Source organism: Panthera tigris, chromosome A1 (assembly GCF_018350195.1).
Source record: "Panthera tigris isolate Pti1 chromosome A1, P.tigris_Pti1_mat1.1, whole genome shotgun sequence".
Taxonomy (NCBI): domain Eukaryota; kingdom Metazoa; phylum Chordata; class Mammalia; order Carnivora; family Felidae; genus Panthera; species Panthera tigris.
The window spans coordinates 71,667,537-71,686,503 of NC_056660.1; the positions used below are offsets into that span (position 1 = coordinate 71,667,537).

General features: G+C 42.2%; 1 protein-coding gene across 1 annotated transcript in view; it reads right to left on the reverse strand.

Moving 5' to 3' along the window:
* Nucleotides 1–18,522, reverse strand: part of NALCN (sodium leak channel, non-selective) — a 316,988-nt gene extending 298,466 nt beyond the window's left edge. Inside the window, 2 exon segments of the mRNA XM_042979769.1 lie at nt 278–424; nt 18,441–18,522. Coding sequence (XP_042835703.1) covers nt 278–385 — 108 coding nt within the window. The 5' untranslated portion in view covers nt 386–424; nt 18,441–18,522.
* Nucleotides 18,523–18,967: the final 445 nt, after the last annotated feature.

The following is an 18,967-nucleotide window of genomic DNA, read 5'->3' on the forward strand; positions in this document are numbered from 1 at the left end:
TGAGAAGTGGCATTATCGCTACGCTGAGGACAGCATGACGGAGGGGGGAGAGGCGGGAGCAGGCCACCCAGAAGACCTTCCTATGTGAATAACTCACAGCGGCACCTCTTTATTCCGTCTGAATTGCTCTCAACTTCCAGACTCTGAGACTCATCCATATTCTACTACAGCTCAAACAGTCATTTCAAAGCCAAAGGCACATGATTTTTGAATTATATGAATCAAATTTCCTTTTCAATCAGCATGTGCTTCTCCATTCTTCAAAAAAGAAACTTACTGGCTTGTTAATCCAGAGTATGTCAGCGTTGTCTGACAGAGATTCATCCGGACCAAAGTCAGCAACTGGTTGGGCCTCCACCCTGGAGCTCTGCTTCCTTTTGAGCATGCTGGAGTTAGCTCTCGTGAGCAAGTACCAAACTGCAGTCTGGAAGAAGAGAGACAGTTATGTTAGTCACCTAAACCATCTTGACCGCGATCACTTCCAAAGCAGAGTCCCCCGTGTAATCATATGCATACATTAATTATACACAGGATCGATTATATTGTGTATGATAAGCACATGCAAAAAGAAAAAGAAATAGAAATTTTAAAAGCATGAGATGAAACATCAATCCAAGTTTGAATTTTTTCTTCTCTCTCAACACAACAGATCATCCTGTGCACTTCATAAACAATTTGCATGCCAGTTTAGAGAGCACTAGTCTAGGTGAACTGGGGTAGATTAGCTTTGCCCTTTAGGACACATGCATTAGTAGGAACTTTTTTGAGGTCTATGTTCATACATCCAGAGCTGTCCCCACTTAAAGGCGGTCTGTGCTAGAGCACAGGTGACCAATCCAGATGAAATATTCAGATCTTTCGCAGGATTTCCCCCCAAGTTAACTGAATGTGACATTCACAAACATCTATCTCCAATGGTAGTTCCAAACTGAGTTCCCAGCTGTCCTTGACACAGAGGATGTGGGGCAGAAAGACTTGGGCAGAACCTACTCTAATTTTTTCTGTCTTTTACGAAGACTGTGACTGCATCAATCCTTCCAGTTATCTTGAAGTAAATCCAAATCACACTGAAGACTGAGAGGAGATGCCCGCTTGCCTCTTCAATCGCCACAGTTCCAAGGCATCCACATCTTGCTATATGTGTCACCTCCTTCTATCCAGTGGCTATCACTTTCTACAGTCCAGCAGCCATTGAAGGAGGGCCTATTCTATGCCGGGCCCTCAGGACATGAACAGCAAACAAGTACAATATAATCTGAGAAGAGACACAAAGGCAGGCGGTGCCTGGTTACCCTGAGTCCACAGACTTCTCATTTGATTAACACCTAGACTGAATCCTTTGTTTTTTTAAGTTTATTTTTGAGAGAGAGAGAGAGAGAGAGAGAGAGAGAGAGAGAGGAAGAGAGAGAGAGAGAGAGAGCCGGGGAGGGGCAGAGAGAGAGGAAGACCGAGGATCCGAAGCAGGCTCCGTAGCAGAGAGCCCTCCATGGGGCTCAAACTCACCAACTGTGAGAGCATGACCTGAGCCAAAGTTGTATGCTTAACCCACTGAGCCACCCAGGTGTCCCAACACCTGGACTGAGTCTTAAAGGAAGAGGCAAAGCTAACATTTTTTGGATATATACTATGTTTTGCACACTTAGCAATAATCTTTTACTTCATCTTTACAACTGACAATAGAAAGGAAGCATTTGTCTTTTCATGCAAGCATGAGAAATGCCAGCCTCAGGGCGGTTAATAACTTGACTGAGGCCCCATCCAAGCAAACTTGAAATGTAAAAGATGTTCGTCTGACTACAAAGCCTAAGTGCTTGTCATGGTCCGAACTGATGCTGAGGACTGATCAGGATTTTGAAAGGCAGGTAAGAGAGGGAAAAGGTCCAGGCGGCGAACAGCCATGGAAATGTTGAGTCAGGAAAACACAGTAGTTTTAACACCAGGAAGGGGCACTGGCTCTCCTATCTGCTAGATGAAGAACTCTAACTAAAGGGACAACGAGGGCCACTCAATTCTCGGGGGAGCATGAGAATAACAAGAAATGTGTCTGCAGTCTCTGTAAATATATGCCATGGCGATTTTCATTGGGAAAGAGAACAAACCACAGCAGCTCAGGACAAATCAGCTTTGACTTTGATTCTCTGTGTCTGGGTACCTCCTTCTATGCCCATGCTCTCCTGGATGCACCAGGTAGGTGTGTCTGCCCAGCCCTTGGATTCCCAGAAGAAATCAAGCTAATTGGCTTTAAGATGTGCTAGGTATTTCCAGGCTGTCTTGCCCTGAATATTGGATTTGAATATGGGCTTTGCAGTAGGCTGCACTAATTAATTTTATTTTACATAATTGGAGTTAGGGACTCTTGACATCGATATGTAAATATATGCAGAATATTCAAATTATGCTTGCTCTCTGATTTACTATGGAGGCAAACATCTGGTGGCCTCAATTTGGGATGCTTTTTGAATGACAGGCTCCTATGTACCCAAAAACAGGATACTGAATCTTTAAGAAATCCTTCAAGATTACACAACACAAAGGAAATAAAGAGTGGTTTTACAAAGTTGTTTGAAGATGATACAAGAAAATTTTATAGACCTAGCCACTAATCATAATACCTTTTTCACTGAGTCAGTGGAGATTTATGAATGGCCATTTATTGCTCTTATGATCTGACCATAAGTTACAGTCTGAAAAACTTTTGATGTATAAATGTGATACCTTTGCATATGAATTTCATGCACTTTTTATTATAAATATCCCATCTGAAGCAAAGCCGATTTTTTCATTATGGATTTCTTTTTCTAAAGAACTAGACATCCAAGATTATTTATTTTTTAATCTCTATGCTGGTTACATTTGACCCATCAAAACCGTGCACCTATAATGACTGATATTAGTTGTCATACACTTTGTCCCAAACTTTACCTACTGCAAAAATGCCACCAAATTGAACAGGGCCCAAGAAAACCATCTGTTCAAACTCTCATAGAACCTGGTTAATCCACAAATACATTTAGAACTCAACAACTAGCTCCTGCATCACTGAGGTTTTGGCTAATTTAACAATATTAAATATTAGGTAAAGCACTCAAGTAGTAAAACGAATTAACATTACAAACATGTGAAGAGTCCAAAATTAATTTGAGGCAATTGATTATAAAAACTTTTGTTTCTGCACAGCAATTACGATTTTACACATTCATTCATGCTGAAACAATATAACCAAGTACAGCAAACCTATTACTCCACCGATAAAGACCAGCAGGTATGTTTAAGTATCCCAGGTAAGCTGATTATTTTGATAGGAAATCGTTTCTGTGTATCTTAGCCTTATCACTAATATGTATTTATAATGCTTTTTTTTTTTCTGCTTAAAGAAGTGTCCTTCATAAGGCAGTGCACTAAATTTAAAAGGCAAGGCTTCTGGTAGCTGTTCTGCCCTTATTAAAAGTGGTTGGTATTTAAATAGTTCAATAGCAGGAGAAGGCTGCACAGTTACAATATGTTCGTTGATAAATCTTTCACTCGGAAACAACTAACGGCAATTCAGGGAGAAAACCTATTTGGGTTCATTGCTCTCTTTTAAATGGTTAAAATCCAGTTTTGTATTCTGTGATGTGAACATTCTACTTTTATTGGCATACACTTTGCTTAGGACATTGCAGCTCTCTCTTGACCAAACTGCAAGTGATATATCCAGTTTTCTTTTAACTGCAAAGTGCTTGCAACACTATGGTTCAATTCTTCTCCTTGTAACTCTCTTGGGCTTGCATTAAACTCTTTTGAATCTTCCATATTCTAAATGACGGTTTACAGTATGTCCTTCACCTGTCGTCCCCTGTGTCTGTCCTCTGTACTTAACCCCTTAAATGAGCATCTGTTCTTAGAGTTTCCATCACCATCTGTTGGTGTCTGGATCCTGAGTCCTGGATCTACTCTGCTGCTTTGCAGGCCAGACACAGGCCATACCAACACTGTCATCACTTAAAAATCACCGGGACAGGTCCATACCAGTCCCACATGCTCGTGCTTCACTCTTTCTTCTCAATTCCCAGATCTTCCTACTCCGAGCTCTTCGGGTCCTCGTATGTGCAGAAGGACTACACAGATTCTCCGTCCTGGTGCACATGGCCTCCTTCACATTTGCCCCATTACTAGAGTCCTTGCTTGGCCGTGGGCTTCAGGTCTGGACTACCACCGACATCAGCTTTTCAGCCTTTCTATTATGTCCCGTTCTTTATAATAGAAACCAACTTCCCAACACACTTAACGGTCTCTCCTGTAACCCAGAAAACCTCAGCCTATCCCCTTATTTCTCATTCATCCATCCATTCATTCACTCATTCACACAGAAAAGACTGCACATTCACCATGATATCAGGCACTGTGGCTCGTGCAGGGAACAGCAAAGGCATTCAGAGTTTATGGACTGCCTGCCTTAACGAACTGTAGGTTGTAAGGATGCTTAGTTCCATTGAGCTTTACCTGCACTTCTGGTCATGCTCACATCCACAGGCTCCACTTGAATTGGCCAAGCGTCTCATCACTCCCATCCCCATCCTCCAACCTCCAATCTTTCTCAGTGATCTCAGCTCCTTTGTTCCAGCTGGGGTCTCTTAGTGATCTGTTGTCAATCCCACATCAATCCTTCGTATTCCCTAACTCAACTCATGCAGGGTTTTTAAAAGGAAATGAAGAAAATAAAATGTGCAATGATATCTCTCAGACTTCTTACCCCACGCTTTAGTGTTATGTCTTTGGAAAATCAGCCTTCATTGCTAGCAGAAGCTTCTCATTCGTTCATGCTTGCATATATTTAAAAAAAAAAATTATCCAGGAGTGCCTGGGTGGCTCAGTCGGTTAAGTGTCCAACTTTGGCTCAGGTCATGATCTCCTGGTTCATGGGTTCAAGCCCTGCATCGGGCTCTGTGCAGACAGCTCAGAGCCTAGAGTCTGCTTTGGATTCTGGGTCTCCCTCTCTCTCTGCCCCTCCCCTGCTCTCTCTCTCTCTCTCTCTGTCTCAAAAATAAATAAACATTAAAAATTTTTTTATCCAACCATTGTGTTAGGTGATGTGAATTTAGCACTAACAAAGCACACTTGGTCTCTTTCCTCCTAGAATCCCAATGCCCCGTGCTCCTGACACAGGCGACACGTTTAATTAAAGGAGAGCATGTCACCAGTGCATACTGATTCTTCAACCTCCACCTAATGATACTCTTATGTTTTCACTACCTTATTGCTGGCTCCACACTACCTCCCTGGGCAAGGGATATTTGTTGAACAGTTGATTCCCAACATGCACCTGGATCTGTGCTAACGAGATTCAGTTGACAAGTCAGGACATCTGACTACTGGTCCCTGCCTAGACCTCACATACCTACATCTTAAGCTAAAGGAAAAGAAACGCATTTTATTTTTATTCTACTTTCATTACACAAACAATGCAGCCTTGTTGCAGGATAATTAGAAAAAAATACAAACAAAATGAGAGACAAAGTGAAAACCATCAGGAATTGCACTCAATTGTTTTTGCAAAGTAGCTGCTGAGTGGACGCATTGTGCCAGCCCCTGGGCAAAACAGAGCAATAGTCAAATACACTCCCTCTCCTCATGACACTTCTTTTAGCTGGGACACTTGCTCTCCAATGGCATATGGATTGTATCTCTGCTGTTTTCTTTTCCATATATATTTTCCCATGCATGTATTTATTTTTAAATGGCTGCTTAAACACTGCCTTGTAACCAGCTGTGTTTTTTTCATTTGCAGTATCTTGTGAACATCTTTCTCTGTCAATAAATATGCATGCACAGAAAATCCTAACTGTAAATAAACGCCACCTTCAAACATCTGCCTTTCCATGTCTCTCTTCTCTCCTAACCTCATTTACATCCTCATATGTGCGAGCCCCTGCCAGGTAAACAGGTAAAAGCACATCTTTCTAGATTAAGTATCAATGTAGGTGAGAAAGGTATCACCACGTATTTTGGGAGACAACTTAATTTGATGTTATCAATTTTTTTGAGCAATACAATCTTAATTCTTAATTCAAGTATTCCTATTTCTCCTTCTTTTTTGGGTGTTGTTATTTTGTTTAAATGGCCACCAAACCCAAAACAACCACTGATATCCGTATTTGAACAAGTTTGCTGCATCTTTCCACATGCACATTTAAATCTTCCATTGTACTTCAGCACATCACAATAACAGTTTGAAGACAAAGGTGATGTTTATTCCTGATGCTGGAACTGCCAAACGTCATTGTCTTTGTAAAGTCAGACTGCCCATTTTGGCTGGCCAAATTTCTTTCCCAACAGACGATATGTCCATTCAGAACAAATGAATATATTGGGGCGCCCGGTTCACGCAGTTAGTTAAGTGCCCGACTCGATCTCAGCTCAGGTCTCTGAGTTCGAGTCCTGAATGGGGCTCTGTGCTGATGGTGCAGAGCCTGCTTGGGATTCTGTCTCTCCTTCTCTCTACCCCTCCCCTGCTTGTGGGCAGGCGTGCACACTCGCTCTCTCAAATAATAAATAAACTTGAAAAAAAAAAAGAACAAATGAATATAGCATCACATTTTATGTCTTCCATGTAAATCAGGGGGGAAACCCCACTATTTTTGTCTATTACCTGTGATCCAAAATCTTTCTGCCCTGCCTCATGCTCCCCTGACCCCTCATCCTTCCTCCTATTTCCAGGATATGGTGGAGCCTCAGAGCCCTTGATAACTGCACCTCCTCTTCAGCTGATGGTCCTCTTACTCATTCTGAGTGCCTGACACTCCTTCCTGGTTCTGCAAGCCCAGATCACCTCAGTTCTTTGCTACAGGCACCAGGAACTGGTGTCCTGTGCTGTCTCAGCAACGCACAGCTGCTTTCGTGAGCTCACTTCCTGCAGCCTCTACAGCCTGGCACACAGCACTTCCCCACCTGTACTCCACCACTCAGCAACTCCTTCTTCGTGGTGCTCAATAACTGTCTTTGATCTTAATAATCAAAACTGCTTAAGGAAAAGCATTACAGACAGAATTTGATACGGAGCTGAATATATATTCCCCAGTCTGAGTGCTTTATAAAAAGGGTAACAATCCTCAAACACACACACACACACACACACACACACACACACACACACACCTGTAGAAATTCATCAGGAAGCATGATGAATGCTTTGGAAGATAAGGAAGTTGCCGGGGTAAAACTGTGAGCTCATTAGTTGACTCCCTCTCAAAATCGGTCAACTGCCATGTAAAAACAGACTCCTTCCAACAACGTTTACTGAGGCCTTGTCATGTGTCAGGCTTTGTCCTAAGCATGTCATGTATCATGTCATTCCATTCTTATAAGGACCTTTTCACAGATGAGGGAGTTTAGGCACAGAGATGAGTCAGGATATGAACCAAAACAATATGGTTTACAGCACTATTAAAATTAACTATGGGGGAGCCTGGGTGGATCAGTTGTTTGAGCATACGACATTGGTTCAGGTCATGATCTCACGGTTTGTGGGTTCAAGCCCCACATCGGGCTCTGTGCTGATCGCTCAGAACCTGCAGACTGCTTCGGATTCTGTGTCTCCCTCTCTCTCTGCCCCTCTCCTGCTTGCACGCTGTCTCTCTCTCTCTCTCCCAAAAATAAACATTAAGAAAATTAAAATTAACTATGCTACAACTTAGAGTTAATTTAAAAAAAAACCTACTTTTCAACATAGTCTAATCAGACAACCTGATTATGAACTCTTGGCATCGATTATTTTTTGTGAAAATAGTGCAGACATTTCTCATTTCTTAAAATTGAATTTATTTGTTTATATGATTCATTTTATGGTTATTCCTGCCACATGTTTTTAAAAATGTATCTTTTAAAAAATTTTTTTTTTCTGGAAAGAAATCATCAAATGTCTCATAGAATCTATCTAAATGTCACTTTCCGGTTTCTGAAGTCGTCATTCACTATCCAGTCTTTTTCCTCGAGGGTGAATTCTAGAAATGTTCTATTATGTTTTTATTACCTTTTCTCTACAATTTTGAAAAAAAAGGAAAGAAAAGCATTTACTAACTCTCACCTGATAATCTTAACATCTTATAGTAGAGACGGCCGTCTCAATTTCCTACAGATGACAGATTTCTTAATTTCCCAGAGTCTGTTTTAGTTTCATAAATTCTTGACTGAATATGCAGAGAATGTGAACTTAGAAAATAGATCCCACTGATGACACCTGGGCAAAAGAGGGTATGCTTTCTGCAGAGAATATACCAGGGCAGGAAGAAAGGGTTTATTGAAAGAAGTCCTTCTGCCATTCTCAAAATCCACAGCTTGGAACATGGTCAAGGTTGTGATTTTATTTTGGAATGGCTGTTCTTCAGTCAAGGAAAATCCGAACTAAATGGAAGCTATCAATCAGAGGTTAGCAAGCGATAGCTGTTTAATCTAAAATATCCCAATAATAAATAATGCACTGGGCCATGCCGAGAGGTGGGCCGGCTACCTTCTGAACATTCTAAGAGAATGACTACACATTGTGGAGTTTGCAGACAGGACTTCTCCATCTACATTTTGCAATCCATTACATCCCAAGAAACTTCCAATGATAAAAAATCTGTTATCACACTCTTGAAGCTGCTCTTTTTTTTTTTTTTTTGCATTTTATCAATTCTTATGGTAGGGTGATGGTCCATAAACTACTGTACATAATTTTAGAAAAGAATAAAGCTTAAGCATTATGTATTCTTTCTCCCCCAACACACACTTGAAAGAGGAAAGCAAACATCTATGGAAAGTTGGCTCTGTGCCAGGCTCTATGCCAAGGCCTTTACATGTCTCTGAAGTTGTTTTTAGTATTATCCCCATTTTACAGATTACAAGTCTCTTGTCCAAATCCACAAGAGTTGGAAACAACTGTAGAATCCAGGAAGTCTGAACTTCAAGAACCTTTGCAAACTTCAAATGTTTTGCAACAGTGATAAAATTCATTTGTGATGTCTTTACAACAAATAAAATATGAAAATAATTAGTTGTGAAGCTTACACAAATGACACCTAACATTTGCTGAGAGTTTATGATGTGTGAAGCTAAGAGCTTTGCACGGATGACCTCACCTCCTTCTTGCCATGCCCCAGTTTGGCAGGTGTTGCTACTCCTATTTTATAGGTGAAACTGACATTGAGAGATGGTAAGTGCCCTGCCCAAGGTCACTTCCTGATCTTTGCCCCCATGATATTCAGTTGTCTATGTCTTTCAGTCTAACCATTCCGAGGCTTGGTGACTAGAATCTTCTTTCCCAGGTATCAGGGTCAGAGATTCTCCAAATCTTGCCTCTCCCATGTCTAAGGAGTAAAACCCAATTCGCGCATGACTGCCCCTAGTGCTGCATTTCGAGTCCTTCCTAGCCACTCTCAAGCAAGCCTGTCATCAGTCCCCTTTGCTCATGAATTTTTATGGGCCAGATGCCTCTTTCCCTCTAATTGCTTGCAGAAAACGCAGGTGGCTGTGTTGTTTTCTCTCTCAAAGCAGCCTGGAACTTAATAAACTTTAAAGAAAGGGGGTGCCCAGGGGGTTCAGTCAGTTAAGCATCGGTCTCTTGATTTTGGCTCAGGTCATGATCTCACGGTTGTGAGACTGAGCCCCAATCCTTGGGATTCTCTCTCTCCTTCTCCCTCTGACCCTACTATGCTCAAGCTCTCTAAATAAATAAGTAAATAAATAAATAAATGTTTAAAAAAAAAAAAAGAAGCAGCCTGAGTCTTATGTCTGCCTCAGCGAACAGCAGAACACATCACTTTAGCAGGAAAACTAAGACATCATTGAAATGTTGACCCCTGGGATCACAGCAGCAAGATCTGACTCTCTCTCCAAACGCACTTTTCTTTTGGGTGCTTATTCATCTACATCTTGGCCCTTGCCGAATCAGGATGCAATGATGCAAAAACAGACTGTTACATGTATGGTCCAGTCTCGGCTGACTACAGGGGCCACCCAAGGCGGGCCACCAAGCAGAGGAAGCCAGACATCTCAAAGGGCCACCCCCAAGGCCAGCTCCTCCTTTCTCTGCCCCTTTTGTCAGCAACACTGATCAAAAACAGAAAATGGTCCCCGCTCTTTAGACTGATTCTACTTCCCAAATCCCGAAGGAAAACCACATATTATTGTTTTCTGGTTCCTTCTACAAATGCCTCAAAACTGTCCTCACTTCACTAAGAATTCTGTTTTGTTTCAGTTTTAATTGTGAAAATTGAATTTTCTCTCATTTGAAAAATCACTGGATTTGGAAAGGAATCCAGGATAGACTAGGATGGCTTTAACACTCCTTTGTTGTTATACCCTGCTTCCCAAACCAAACTGGCCCATCAACAGGAGAGGGCACCGGGCTGTATTTGTGCCACTTAATCATTGTATCGATTACAAATTAGGGCAATCAGCCTCTCTCTATCCCCTAGTCCGAAAATCCAATCGATCCTTTGAACAAGCCCCTGCCATTCACTCTGAGTTTGGGAAGGATATACATTTATAATTTTGTGACTTATTCCGGGTACGGTGCAGGTATAAGAACATTTTAAGATAAGAATGTCAGAGATAAAAATCACCAGGGGTGGATGGTGTGATTTTGTAAGAAGGTTACATTTCTTAATCTTAATAGCCCGAAAAGTTCCTCCCTCTCTCCACACACAGCAGAGCCTCCAGGGGTGTTCATCTCCCAAGAGTTCAGTGACAGGCATTTTATCTTGATAAACTGCTACTCTCATTTAAACATTATGAAAAATCAGAAAAGAAGATTATCTATTTTTATTGTGGTTGCTTAATCTTGTAATGAATCTACAAAGGACAAAGAAGATGGATGGTTTAAAATAGTGGTTGGCAAAACTTTAGCATACAGTCCTTAAATGGGATGGAAATTCAAAAGGAGTTACTTATTTCTTTTTCTATGATCATTTAATTTTGTAATAGGGATCCATAAAGTTGGGACAAAGAAAGTGAAAAGTTTCCAAATAGTAGTTTCTAATGACTACTGAATCTTTGCATCATCCAGGGAGATATTTTTTTAAAAATTTTAAATGTTTTATTTATTTTTGAGATAGAGAGAGAGAGAGAGACAGAATGTGAGCAGAGGGGCAGAGAGAGGGGGAGACACAGCATCTGAAGCAGGCTCCAGGCTCTGAGCTGACCTCACAGAGCCAGACATCGGGCTAGAACCCACAAACTGTGAGATCATGACCTGTGCCAAAGTCAGATGCTTAACTAGCTGAGCCACCCAGGCGTCCCCATCCAGGGAGATTCTTAAACATTCTCAACCCCAGGCATCCTTCAAGTCAAACATACTAAGTCAGAACCTTCTGGGATGGAGTATTGGAAGCCGTATTTAAAAAAAACCCTCCCCAGGCAATTCTAACACACTCTCCCAGAAGTGGTCCCAATTAGTGATGAGGTCACTGATATAGATGCTCAGAAGAGCATTTTAACAACTCCAGAGTTTATACTTCAGAGTCAAGACTGGTTTTTGGAGGGGTGGGGGGAATACGAGAGACTAGTTATAAACAACTGAGACAAAACAGAATCTGAGACAAAATAGAAATCTGATTTATAAGTGTATGTACATGCAGTATATTCTATTCTTAAGTCTTCCTCGGAGAACTTCAGAATTTACTAAAAAAAAAAAAAAAAGAACTAAATGGAATATACTTTATATACAAGAATAAGATTTTGGTTTTTGTCTTATGAAAATATAACTAAGAAATCTTTTACTTGGGTTTTCTACTATAACTTTTCAGTCTAGAATATACCTTGAAAATGGCTATTCATTTCTTGAAGTGAATAAAGCAAAAACAAATCGTGTAGTTCCACTAATTATTTTTTAATATTGCTTTAATTTTTACTTAATAAAAAGGAGAAAATTGTTTTGAGGTTCCCCAGAGTTTAATATTTTTTTCTCCATAAAGTATTGATATATCAAACTGAGGGAAATGGAAATAATAATTCAAGGAAAGGGGTTTCCAAACCCAACAAGCTCTATTTCTAAAAATTTAAAGCCCTTATTCACAATATTCACTTTAATCTCTGTGTTTTAGCTCCTGGGAGGAATAGTTAAGGAAGTTTCCATACTTGAGAGATTCTCACTCCAGTTTTACATCATCCAGGATTTTTAAAATCTCCACTTTTATAATATATATTTATTGGTTTCTTAAGCTATCACCGACTTGTATCTTGCCTGATAACATATATGTATCTTGTCTCATATAGGCTTCCATAATATGTCTTTTTTAGAAATAGTAAGTAACTTTTAAAATTCCTTCCTCTACTCCAGAAATGATCTGTGAAACTTATGGATTTCATAATGACAACAGAGAACAGAGAGAGAAAATAATGAAGCAAATGGCAAATGGTTTCATCTATAGACACCGTTGCCTGAAAGATGAAGAAATCATTAGTCGTTTTGTCTAGGCAGAGCAAATATGAACAAAAACACCCACCATCACCCGAGCTTGAAATCCTGGATTTATTTTCCACTATGCCTTCTCTTTCCTTCTGCTGGTTTGAACACCAGGATCTGTTAGCCTTTGTTCTGTTGATAAATCAACTACCCACTTCTCTGCTTCCATGATGAAAATCTGATTCCAGTTACTCATTCTCAAGACTGCACACCCAATTTCTCCAACATCTTCCTTCACTGACCTCCATTTTTATTTTTTTTCCTTCTTCTTGACCTCATTCCTCAGGTCTTGCCATCACGTGTGAATGGCTATTATTAATATGCCTTAAACACTGGAATGTGATGGCTCTTAGCTTTTTTCTATCATGTCTAAAGCTTTCCCATTTTATAATGAATTCATGCATGATTTTAAATATCATGCTCTTTCTTGCCCTCTCTGGTTCTGTTGTGTTGTTTCCTTTACTTCCTAGACATGCAATGCTATCTCACTGTAGTTTGCAGAATCCTTTGAGAAATTACTGCATCTGTGGACCATGTCTCCTAAAATAGACACACAAAACTACTTTTGGCTAAAAATATTATATTGCTGTGATAGCTGGCATTGCTAGAAGGCTCGTAATGATAACTTTATTAAAGATAGTAACTTTCATTTCTTTAAGGTCCATTTTTTTCTCAATCACGTTTCAAACAGCTGTTCTATTATTTACATACTTCACCTTTTCTTTGACTTGCCTAATATGGATTTCCTTATCTTTTTTTCTATTTCATTTTGTTTCCAACATCAGTATCATGCAAGAATTGCCTTCTGGTATTTTGCAGAATTACACATTTTCAGAATAGTATTTTACTGCTTGCTGATATTTAATTTTGTATATGAAAGCAGTTAAAGGCAGTCAAAATGCTCCCTTTGTAGACAGATAAACATTTTTCCTTTCTTTTCTTTTCTTTTCTTTTTTTTACGAACACCACCATAAGTCTGGTTAATATCCATCACCATAGCTCTTCATGATGTTTGTCCTGTGATGAGAACTTTTAAGATCTACTTTCTTAGCAACTTTCAAATATACAACACAGTATTATTAACTAGCATCATCATGCCATGCATTATTACATCCATGACTTGTTTATTTTATAACTGCAAGTTTACACTTTTGACCCCCTTTACCCATCTTGCCCACCCAGAAACATTTTTTAACTTGATCATGATACTGATGGGATACTTTTCCCTTTCCAATTGTTCAGATGCAAAGTGTTCACTGGGCTATAATAAGACATTAGCTACTTTCTGTTAGTATTTCCTGGTCCATTATAAGCCACCTCCATCTGCATATTTGGATTATATGTTTTCATCTAAAAGAAAACAGGGATCACATTTCACTTCGAAGGAGGCTTCTGCTCCCTTGCTCTGATCTCCCCGTCAGGAAGAGCACTCCTTTGTGTGTGTCTGTTGGCTGCCTTCCAGACATATCACCCTGCTCCAAACAAAGTCTCTCCTCTCTTTCCTTTGCATAATTGGAGAGAAGTCCCACTCTCAGTCTCTGCAGACACTCTCCCTTCGGCCATGGTGTGCCGATCTTTGGTCTTCTCACCTCCTGACTCCCTCCACGGAAGCCCCAGTCCTGTGCCCCTCTCTGCACCCAGGGGTAAGTCCCTGTCCTTGGAGCACATTCCAGCTGGTATGGCTGTGCCTGCCCCGGGGTCTCATGGAGAAACTGCTTCAGAAGTCAACTTTAGATTTCACCCCTTCCAATGAAGGAGTTCTGCCTGGAGGTCTGTTCCTGATTTTTTTGTACAAGTTGCAAGGGAACTGTGGCCTGAACCTTAGTTTTGCCCATCCGTTCCATCTGTCCAATTCCATCTGTGCCGAAACTACCAGAAATGCCTCGGAGTCCACACCCCACTGCCTTCCCCTCCCTGTGCCTGTGGGGTACAGGTTTCTCACTATATAAAGTCCTTTGATCATTCTTTTCAAGTCTGAGTAGGAAGTAAAAACCAGAATTAGACTCCTGAGCTCAAACATCATCATTCTTGCATTTACTTACTATTTCCCACCCCACCCCAACTTACCACTACTGTAACATTCTTATTTTGGTTTTACACTAACAGGTGTATTTTATTATCTTGATTTTAGATGAATTTGTTAAAGGGGTGCCTGGGTAGTTTAGTCAGTTAAGCATCTGACTTTGGCTCAGGTCATGATCTCATGGTTTGTGGGTTCGAGCCCTGCGTCTGGCTCTGTGCTAACAGCTCAGAGCCTGGAGCCTGCTTCAGATTGTGTGTCTCCCTCTCTCTCTGCCCCTCCCCCGCTTGAACTGTGCCTCTCTCTCTTAAAATAAATAAACATAATTAAAAAATAGATGAATTTGTTAAAGATCAACTCTACCTAGTGTAAAGGTCATATATCCAAGATATTGTTTTATCTTCTTTAATTCCTGTAAAAAGAGGGTAAATGATCCACAAATACTAAAAACAAGGCAGACTTACTGCAGAAAGCATATTAAACATCTTATCCAAATTTATATCTCTAGGAAAACAACTTGAGGATACATATACAGTATATCCATAATATATATTATGTATCTCCATAATAACTTTGATAATCCATTTAATTTTGATTATCAAATACCTTTGATAATCCAGGAATATCATTGTTTGGAACTTATTATGAATAAAAGACATCAATAAAAATAAATCCCTATACCCTATATACCAGGACACTATAATGATGAAAACTGAAAATAACAAACTTCCAATGACAGAGGTATGGCCATAGAAGTGAGGCTATATTCATGGGGCATAGTCGTATACAGCTAGTTAGAATTTTTTTAGTAAGAAACTATAGAGTGAAAAAAATGCTTGTGTTGAATATTAAGTGGAAAAGCCAGTATAAAAATTATACAATGCCCTTATTTCACTACACAAAGTCATGTAGTTAAAAAGGCATAGATAATAGATAAAATAGATAAAAAGACATAACAAATACATAGATATTATAATCACTTGTGTTCATTTGTTAGACTGTGGATGCTTATTCTCTTTTGTCTACCTTGTCTGTCATTTCCATCATGTCTGATTACCTTAAAATTCAAAGGATAAATTTAAAAATGTTTAATGACACAAAGACTTTTGAAGGTATAAAGGCTTCTTGCATTGGTCTTTGAAGAAGATAAAATCATATAACATGTATAGTTAACCTTTAAAGTGTCCTTGGGGTCCCCGGGGGGCTGAGTCAGTTAAGCTTCTCACCCTTAATTTCAGCTTGGGTCATGACCTCCCAGCTCCTGAGTTTGAGCCCTGCATTGAGCTCTGCCCTGACAGTGCAGAGCCTGCTGGGGATTCTCTCTCTCTCCCTCTGACCGCCCCCCCCCACCCCACTTCTCTCTCTCTCTCTCTCAAAATAAATAAAGCTTAAAAAAAATGTTGTTACCAGTTTTGGGAGACAATTCATCATTTTTTTAAGCTCTGGCTCATAGTTTCCAAACCCAAACTAGCAAATAGGACGTCTCCCTATCTGTCCACTTGATTACATGGTTGCCTTTCCTGACAGATTTTAGGGTTCCTCACTGAACTCCCTGCTCCTGGCCGACCGCTCGGCTTATAAGTAGGATATAATGTTGTGGGGAAATGTGGTTTTTTTTTTCTTCACAAACTGGAAATCCACTTGTGACTCTTCCCCTGAGATAATTTATATAACATGAAAATTCTGAAATTATCCCAGCATCACTGATAAAGGATAAAAACAAATATGTACATGCATGCCCAGGTATGTACACACACACACACACACACACACACACACACACACACACAAAATGTATGCTGGAAAGAGACACAAATGGAACACATTTCAAAGAAAGGCCATAAGCAAATAAGAAAATGCCACTCAAACTTTTGTCTCTAAACAGCAAAGAAATTATACAATTTTGAGTACTTCTTTTTTCTTTTAAAAGTATTTTTCCTCTCTTGAATACCTTGCAAGCCATATCTAAAGTTATAACTGCAGGGGCGCCTGGGTGGCGCAGTCGGTTAAGCGTCCGACTTCAGCCAGGTCACGATCTCGCGGTCCCTGAGTTCGAGCCCCGCGTCAGGCTCTGGGCTGATGGCTCGGAGCCTGGAGCCTGTTTCCGATTCTGTGTCTCCCTCTCTCTCTGCCCCTCCCCCGTTCATGCTCTGTCTCTCTCTGTCCCAAAAATAAATAAAAAACGTTGAAAAAAAAATTTTAAAGTTATAACTGCATTACCACCATTTCACATGACCTGACTCATCTTCATTTTTTTTTAATGTTTATTTATGAGAGAGAGAGAGAGAGAGAGAGAGAAAGCAGGGGAGGGGCAGAGAGAGAGGGAGACACAGAATCCAAGGCAGGTTCTAGGTTCTGAGCTGTCAGCGCAGATCCCAATGCTGCGGGGCTGGAACCCATAAGCCGTGAGATCATGACCTGAAGCAAAGTTGAACACTTAACCAACTGAGCCACCCATAAGCCCCTCATCTCCAGTTTTTATACAGGTTCTAGCACTGTCCTTATTAGGGACCCCACATCTCTTCTGCCAAGATGTCACATCTTCTATGAACAGAAAAGGGGTCCTATGAGCCTGTTCACTTTTTAATTTTCCTCTCAAGCCTGATTTTTCCTTCACTTTATCTGGCCTTAGCAATAGCTGGGTGAAAATATACCACAGAAGAATAAAAATCCAGCCTGGAAAGGCCCACAGAATAAAACCCAATCAATTAGGATTTTTGTTGTTGTAGAGGTTTGAGAAGCCATGATTCTTATTTAGAATAGTTGAAACTTAATCTTTTTTAAAAAAAATTTCTTTTTAATGTTTATTCACTTTTGAGAGAGAGACAGAGTATGAGCGGGGGAGGGGCAGAGGGAGAGGAGACACAGAATCCCAAGCAGGCTCCAGGCTCTGAGCTGTCAGCACAGAGCCCCATTCAGGGCTGGAACTCGTGAACTGTGAGATCATGACCTGAGCGGAAGTTGGACGCTTAACCCACTGAGCCACCCAGGTGCCCTGAAATTTAATCTTTGAATGTAAAAAGCCACTGTTGCCATATACCAGCCTGGGGAATAACTGTCATAGACCACCCTGTCCTTTCCTACTTAATATCGAATCAAATCACAGTCGTAGCTATAAAAATGTGAAGCATAAACTGTAAAAGAATAGCCTCCTGTTAATTTCCTATCCCTATTAAAGGTCTTCTCCTCCGACCTTGGCCTCCGTATACAGCACAGTCAATTACTGGTACCCACCAGCAGGGAAATCTGGGCCTATCTGATGGATACACAAACACGAGATTAAGACTACAACCTTAGGAGGCCTGAACCTGCACGTGTACGAATACAAGTCCTTGATAATTTATCCTATGATGCTTCAAGAATGTATAAAGACCTGAATTCAGAGTTATCAACCATCCTTAAAGAGGAAAATTCCGAGTCAGAGGGGCAGCCCCTTCCTTGCTCAGGATTCTGGGGCCCTCTTAAGATTCGAGCCAGTCTCTTAAGGACTAAGGGACAAAACGCTGTTGCTTAGGCAGGACCCTAAAGACAGCTGCTCAACAGGACCAATTAATAAAATGAGGACTCTGAAGCTCCCAGCAAGCCGCAGGAGCAGGGAGCAGGGTGGGGTGGGCAAGGCCCCGGCCCCTTTCGTTAACCTGCTGGAGCTGGGTTGTCCCCTTCACCCCACGGCGCGCTCGCCCTCAGGTGCCAAGGGGGCGCCTCGGGCCGCGACCGCCGCGGCCCGCACCACCTGCCCCTGGGGCGCCTGGCGGGGCAGGCCTGGATCTGGCGGCCCTGGCTCCCCGCGCCCACCGGAGCTCAGGCGGGGCGGGGAAGGCGCATCCCCCCGCAGGGGCAGGGAGGCGCCTCACGGCCGCCCGCACCCCCTCCCCGAAGAGGCTGGGGCGCCTTTTCTCCCCTTCCCCCCCAGCTCCGGGCCTTCGCCCCCCGCCCACCCGGCCCCGCCCGGCGAGGGCCACCGGCGCGCGCCCGGGGCCTCGGGCGGCCGTGACCAACCTGTAACCCCAGTGCTCGCAGCGGTCATGGTGCCGCGGGCGCGGCGGCGGCGGCGGCGGCGGCGGCGGCGGCGGCGGGCCAGGCGCGGCGCCCACCCCGCGGGGACGCGGTCCCTCACCTCCCGCGCTCCGTCGGCGCGCGCCACCCGGCCGGGGCCGCGGCTCGGCGCTCGGCGTGCAGGCGCGCGCTGCTGCCACCCGGGCCCCGGGCCTGCGGGCAAGGGGTGGGGGTGGGGGGGTCAGGGCTTTTTGCTCTCGGCTTTTTTTTTTTTTTTTTTTATCAGAGTTGTCTTTGCCGCAGGGGCTGCGACGACGCCACGGGCTGGAGGGAGGAAGCGGGAGAGGAGTCTGCACTGCAGTTGGTGGGGAGCAGGAGTGTCTGTGCTAGCAGGTTCCTTCTCGCTGGCTGCCACCGGCAGTCAGTCTCACAGCAATAGCGGGGCTCTCCTCTACCGGCTCCTCTCATGCAATCGGCCAGTGCATGGCCGCATGGCCTTGTGCACCGGAGAGGGGCACACGCGGCGCACA